Below are 7,625 nucleotides of genomic sequence, written 5' to 3'. Positions count from 1 at the left end.
ATACCCTACCCATGGAAACGAGACCCGAAGGAACTGCTAAACAATGAAGCACAAGCTAACAAGAAGCAGGAAGCAATTGAGAGCCGCCTGTCAAAAACACCGGAGCATGCAGCCGCCTATGACAGACAAATGATGGAAATGACAGAGATGCAGTTTGCACGCAAGCTCACAAAGCAGGAATTGGAGACATACAAGGGACCAATCCATTACATTGCCCACCACGAGATAGTGAGACCCGAAAAGACAACGCCCATCCGCATAGTCTTCAACTCATCTGTTTCATCTCAAGGTCACCGACTGAATGATTATTGGATAAAAGGGCCTTACCTGCTAAACAGCCTTTTTGGAGTCACCTTACGATTCAGAGAAAATGAAGTAGCTGTAACCGGAGACATCTCCAAGATGTATCACAGGGTTCTTATCCCCGAGCAAGATCAGCAAGTACACCGATATCTTTGGAGAAACATGGAAACTAATCGAGAGCCTGACGTTTATGTAAAGACGGTGCTGACGTTTGGAGATAAGCCTGCACCTGCTATGGCACAGAACGCTTTGAGAAAAACCGCAGATCAAGCAAAGGGTTCGTATCCCGAAGCTGCCCAGGTATTGAAGAACAACACCTACATGGACGACATTTGTGATTCAGTCCATTCCGTTCAACAAGCCAAGCGACTGACAACTGAGCTGGATGAAGTATTACTGAAAGGTGGATTTCAAGTCAAGGGATGGCTCTCAAACCAGTCTTTAGAGAACGAAATTATCAGACAAGAGAAACCTGAAATGAAATTGCTGCAAGGCCAAACACAAGAAAAGATACTAGGAACTGTTTGGAATCATGCCAAAGACATGCTCCTGTTCAACGTTAACCCGCCTAACGACATTACTCTGACCAAGAGAACAGTACTCAGCCAGATTGCTCGAATATTTGATCCAGTTGAATTCGCAGCAGCCTTTCTAGTTCGCGCTAAAGTCGGAATGCAGCGTCTGTGGCAACAAGGCTTAGAATGTGATCAAGAGCTGCCTTCAGCATCACGGGAAGAATGGATTCGTTTCTTCCAAGAAATGGGAGACTTGAATCACGTGACCTTTGAAAGATCCCTCACCCCAGCGGACGCGATTGCACTCCCAATACTCTGTATCTTTTCTGATTCATCCAACGAAGCCTTTGGAGCTTGTGCCTATGTCAGATAGCGAACCGAGAGCAATGAGTACGACACACGATTCATAGCCGCCAAATCAAGAGTAGCCCTACTGAAACCGTTGGCCATACCCCACCTAGAGCTACAAGCAGCAGTACTAGCAACCCGGATCTGTGGCAATATATTTTTTATCTTAAAACATTTTCAAAACATTATTAAAAACAAATAATGGAATGGGTTTTTTATTAAAAAGGCCGATTTCATTAAGAACATTAATAATATGATATTTTCTGATATACACTAATTTTCTCTTATCTTATACATATTGCATAAAAATGTATGTAATTATGTTTATAAATAAAATGATCAACAGTGCCGCAATTTTGGCATGTCATTTTATAATCATCTACTAATATTAATTCTTTTTTATCACAACAATTACCATCGTTATCAGTTTTTATATCATCTCCATTATGTAAAATAACACAACAAAAAGGACACATTCTATACTCCTTTTAAATAAATCTATTTCATGTAATTTTCCACAAATCATTAAATAATATAAACAGAAAAACATTATGGTTTAAAGTTTACTGCTAAAGTTTATCGAATGACGTGCTATGGTGATTTGTTCCTGTTTCATTTACTTATGCGAATATTTAAAAAAACTTCATGCATGCAACTTCACAAAATGAGACATACCAAAAACTGCAAATTCAGAGCAAAAAGCAGCCCTAAACAAATTAAACATAAACACTCAGCTTCAAGTTTATATCCCTCCAATGCTTGACTTGAATAACTATAGCTACATTATGTTAAACCTGGATTGAAACCAGCGACAAATGCAAGAAAAATATATTTTCCAAACCGTACCTGAACACGAAAAGCATCGACTGTCAAGACCTTTGCTGACGAAGCATGGCTGCGTAGCCGCGTCGAGCCACAGAAAGAGCGCGAAAAATTAAGCCTCGTTCAGGTGTGAGTGTGAGTGTCTGACCTGCCTTGAGCCTGTGATCCAATCAACAACCAGTCCCGGGTCAGCGTTCAACTTCAAAAAAACAGCTGACCTCGATAAGTTTTAACTTGAGCCCGCGATATGGTCACGTAATACTAGTCAATATCAAAGATGTATGCTGTAAACTAGCTATAGAGACAGCTATAGAGTATTGCCTCCTCGATGAGCTCTAAACTTGAGCCCGTGATATGGTTACGTGATACTGGTCACATTGGCATACATGGAGGGGCAGACGTACATACGTACGGACGTTCATGACATCATGGCTATAGAACCAAATTTTCTCACATCGATGGGTTACCATTTTTTCTTAGCTATGGTGCTCCGCGCAACTCCGCTTCTAGGCTCTAATGTTCTGAACATTTTGTTCGTTTTTGTTGACATTAGAAATAGTTCTTTTGGCTTACCTAACTAACTGTTATCCACAACTATTAGAAGGAAAGGAAGGGAAGGAAGTGTGAAGTATTTGTGAGTGCCGGTTTCTTTCCGGTATGTACATTAAAATAGGCCGTTCGGAGAATGGCTGCCATGTTGTGAAAATGCGTTGTGTAGTTGGTGATTCAATCTGGTTTCATTGGTTTCTCAGTATTTAACAGTCAGTTAAATAATCCATTAAAATGGACCTGTGTGTGGGAGAAAATGACTTACGGTCAAATGGTGTGATCCTTTGATGTCAAACTGTGGAATCAAAATTTGTGCCAAAAAATTAAAAACCTGGCTTCTAAAGCCGAGATACTACTAAATAGTAGGAATTTACTCTATGATGGCATAAAATATCATTTTATTCCTGCAATGTTGATACGCACCTTCCATTGCAAACGACTTGGGGTTATCACGAAGTTATTACAATGACGGGAAAACATATTTTTAGATGACTTTCTCGTTGGCAGTGTCGTGCGTCTTTTTCATACTGTAAAAGTATACATTAAAAGTACAAAAATCATAACTGTCAACGGACAACGCTACGCGTTAAATACAACGGTACACAATCATCGTTTCACATTTGTCACATCACAGCAGGTGCATTCGAATTTGATAGAACTTCAAAATTAAAATTACATACATGTACCGATAATTGAATGCTCAGAAAGCAAACCCCCATCTTCCCTAACTGAGTAAGGGATGTCAAGAAAATGACTTACATGTACAAGGCGTTTTTGTAGCCAGGAAAACAACAGTCCCCTGACGATAGAATGAGCATTCATAATCACAGCAAAGGAGCAGAAGCTCATGCTGATTTCTGCTCCCAAGGGAAAGGCTATAAAGCAAGACTGGAATGATCGTACAAAATTGGGGATAAAAGCCCCAGGAGAGAGGAGTACATGTCACAGTTCACACACGTTATTAATTTGAGACATTCTGTTTATTTTATCATTAGCATTACAAATTTTATTTAATTCCTGTCATTATCATTGCAAATCGCTTACTCGTTGTAACAAAGCACCTCATATTTTACTTACCGATACACCTGATGGCAGATGTATCTGCCAAAACATGTCAGTTAAAGTAAAGAGAGTCGTATTTCCTCAAACGTTACAAACCACCAGTTCTTTTATTTGTTGATAATAATAGCATCTAAAAACAACTGCATACTCTCTGACAAGCAATGAACATGAACATTCCATCAAGCTTTGATAGGCATGTCAGTTGTCGTTTATTGTCATTATAATTGTCATCAATATATGTCCTTTGCCATCACAGAAACTGTCCAAGAACTTACTGTACACACTAATCTCAGTCTTCCTTTAGACATCCCGTTTGTTAGGAATCAATAATTTTGTTTCACCAGAGAGAACAACCTAAAAAGAATCAAAATGATACATAACAAATATGAATATTTCTCATTTTTTGTCCAGGCACATTGACCAAACATGGACTCTTAACTATCAAAGTCAAAATTCCCAGCAATGAACTACAAGAGGTGGGTTTAATTCCCACCATGGTCAGAAATTTTGTTTCTCCTTGTGTTTTGTTTCTCCTTGTGTGCTTCCCATGGTTTAAATGGGAAGCACACTAGCACTTCACATTACCCTCCAATAGTTAATTCTGTTGAAATAAAAGTGCTACATGTACAAGGTCAACGTGAAACCATGAAACCATGAAACCCTTGACACCACAAAACCTATGAAACCATAGAACCACTGACTCCACGAAACCTATGAAACCATGAAAACATTGACACCACAAAACCTATGAAACCATAATCCCACTGACTCCACGAAACCTATGAAACCATGACACCACTGACACCACGAAACCTATGAAACCATGACACTATTGACACCACGAAACCTATGAAACCATGATACCATTGAAATCACGAAACCTATGAAACCATGAAACCATTGACACCAAGAAACCTATGAAACCACGAAACCTTTGACACCACAAAACCAATGAAACCATGAAACCCTAAACCCCATGAAATCTATTGAACCTTTGACACCACAAAACTTGTGAAACCATGAAACCCATAAAACCACGAAAACGATGGAACTATGAAACCTATGAAACCATTGACATCATTGACATCATGAAACCATTGGCACCACGAAACCTATGAAACCAAGGCACTGTTGATTCCATGGAAGCTATGAAACTATTGATACCACAAAACATATGAAACAACGAAACCATGGAACCCATGAAACTCTCAATATATTATATAGACATTGACATACTAATTAGCATAAATTCGTGCACCGTAACACCAAGTAATAACCTAGGAAACCATGAAACCCTTAAAACCACATAACCAATGAAACCATGAAACCTTTGACACCACGAAACCTATGAAACCATAGAACCATAGAACCATAGACACCATGAAACCTATGAAACTATGGAACACCTGAAACCATGAAACCATTGACAACACGAAACCTATGAAACCATGAAACCATGAAACCATGAAACCATTGACATCACAAAACCTATGAAATCATGACACCATTGACACCACGAAACCTATGAAACTATGACACCATTGACACCATGAAACCTATAAAACCATGACAAAATTATTGACACCAAGAAACAACGAAACCACTGACACCACAGAACCAATGAAACTCCCATTATATTACATAGATATTAGTATATACTAATTAGCATAAATTGATGCACTTTAACACCAAGTTATAACCAAAACATGTATTCAGGCGTGTAGTACAGTTTCAATTCACAATTATTCCACAAGCCCGCATTGGATAAGAGAAGGTAAATAGGCAATGAGGCGCATAGTGCTGAGTTGGCTATTACCAATCTCGTATCCAACAAGGGCGAATGGAATAATTGTTTCATTAAATTCTCAACCTTTGCTAAATTTATTTAAGTTGAAGAAACGACCGGAAAGTGATGTGAATTCTGGGCGCCAAACCTTTTATGCTGAGCAGCATTTGCCGCATTCACTTCCATATAGGGTCAAATGCAGGTATAATGGCTGAATTTAACCCAGATCCAGTGAACCAATGAGAATTTAATAATATACCATATTTTTCCTTTTGCACGTTGGGTGGATACTGCCATTCCAAAATGGATATCCTCAGCACCTCAAAAACCCTACCCTATCAGGCGGCACATACTTACAGTAGTGTGCAAAAGTAATGAGAACGAATTTCGAAGAATTGCATGTACTTCAAAGAAAGGCACTGAAAGTTTGCGAAATTTCGAGCAAAGCGAATTTCTTGCAAAATGTGAACGAAATTTCATTGCCTCCATTGTTCTGACATTATCAAGATTTTGCTCAAATGCACCAGGAAGTTTCGTAAAGGGGAGCAAAATTTTGTTCGTAGTTTTGTTTGGGCAAGCAAAATTTCATACAAACTTTCATTTGGGCACGCAAAAGTTTCGCTTGAACTTTTGTTTGGACCAGCGAAATTTCCCATCAACTTTTGTTTGGTTGAGCGAAATTTCGCATGACGTTTTGTTTGGACATGTGAAATTTTGATCAAACTTTGGCTAAGGAGAGCAAAATTTCACACAAACGTTTAAAAGAACTCCTGTTTGGGGAAGAAGGAGGGTAGTTTCTAAAGAAACTGTGGTGCTGCGTCAGTGGGGAAGTAGTACACAAAAATTTGGTTTAATCAATGGAGTTGATAATATAAATTGAACACCATACAGGGATTCTAAAAGCTGACGTTTTGAGCGTTAGCCCTTCGTCATAGCGAATCAAGGAATTATGAATTGTGTAGTTTTTATAGTAGAGTAGGAGCTAGGCTTTTGGTGGTAACATGGCAACGTGAAAAACAGGAATACGTTAGTTAAATGAAAAGCGTTTGTTAATACCATAGGCTTTAAGGGTGCCAATTTGGAAGATGAAATTTTGTTCCAGATTCTTGCGGCTTTGCGTTGTACCTAGATGTAGGGAAAGGCCACAGATAGCCATGTGTTGTTTGGAGTGGTTAGGGAGATTAAAATGACGAGAAACTGGCTTAGATGCATCTTTGTCATTCTTCTCAACATCGCGAAGGTGTTCAACAACCAGTCCCTGGTCAGCGGTCAACTTAAAAAAAAAAGCTGACCTCGATAAGGTCCAACTTGAGCCCGGTATATGGTCATGTGATACTGGTCACCGGATAACCTTGTTTTGACAGGTGTCAATTGACCATAACATTGATGTCCAACATCTAAGATGTATGCTGTAAACTAGTTACAGTGTCGAATGGAGTATTGCCTCCTGGATGAGCTCCAAACTCGAGCCTGTTATATGCTGGTCACATTGGCATACATGAAGGGGCGGACGTACGGACGTATGGGCATTCATGACGTCATGGCTATAAAACCAAATTTTCTCACATCGATGGGTTACCATATTTTCTTAACTTAACTTAACTTAACTTATCGAAATACCATTTTGGCTTTTAAATGTATGAATTGTCGTGCCCCTGAATACCTGAGCACTATTTTCACCAAACGTTCTGATGTAAATAGTTATACAACCAGGAGTTCCCAATTTTTAAATATCCCTCTTTTTAAAACTGCCTCTGGACAGAGAACTTTTTATTACCGCACTGTTAGCATATGGAATTCCTTGGAACCTAATTTGAAACTTTGTAGCAACGAAATAATCTTTAAGAAGGGTTTAAGGAACAAACTGCTAAGGGATTTTTTAGGAAGTGATTGATATCGTGATAAGTAGTTATGTAATTGATAGTGATGATTGGTTATTTTAATCTTGTAAATAATTTAAATAATTATGTAAATTATTATTTTATAATTATTATTGTTCCTGAAAAGCCCCTTTGGGAAGGTTCAATAAAGTATGTATGTATGTATGGTGCTCCGCACGTGCGCACCTTCCGCTATCAACTATCTTTATAAATCTCACTAAACTGGAACATCACTGTACCTTGCCTCTATGGACTGCAGTACATATGACATCACATCTCATAATGGAATGTCTTATGCTTGCAACCTTGACATGAGCCAACACCTCCTCTTCACAAAACACTTTTAGAGTAAAGAAGATA

At 38.7% G+C, this 7,625-nt stretch overlaps 1 protein-coding gene across 1 annotated transcript in view; it reads right to left on the bottom strand.

The window, feature by feature from the left end:
• Positions 1–3,495: 3,495 nt before the first annotated feature.
• LOC137979072 (hydroxyacyl-thioester dehydratase type 2, mitochondrial-like) overlaps positions 3,496–7,625 on the bottom strand; it is a 12,606-nt gene continuing 8,476 nt past the window's right edge. Inside the window, exons 3-4 of the mRNA XM_068826239.1 lie at positions 7,505–7,605; positions 3,496–3,953 (exon numbers count right to left, since the gene is read on the bottom strand). Of these exons, the coding sequence (XP_068682340.1) occupies positions 3,900–3,953; positions 7,505–7,605 (155 nt within the window). The 3' untranslated portion in view covers positions 3,496–3,899. The remainder of the gene's footprint in view (positions 3,954–7,504; positions 7,606–7,625) is intronic.

The sequence above is a fragment of the Montipora foliosa genome, chromosome 12, assembly GCF_036669935.1.
Source record: "Montipora foliosa isolate CH-2021 chromosome 12, ASM3666993v2, whole genome shotgun sequence".
NCBI classification, from domain to species: domain Eukaryota; kingdom Metazoa; phylum Cnidaria; class Anthozoa; order Scleractinia; family Acroporidae; genus Montipora; species Montipora foliosa.
Note: the sequence above shows the minus strand (reverse complement) of the source record. Positions and strands in the feature narration are given on the sequence as shown.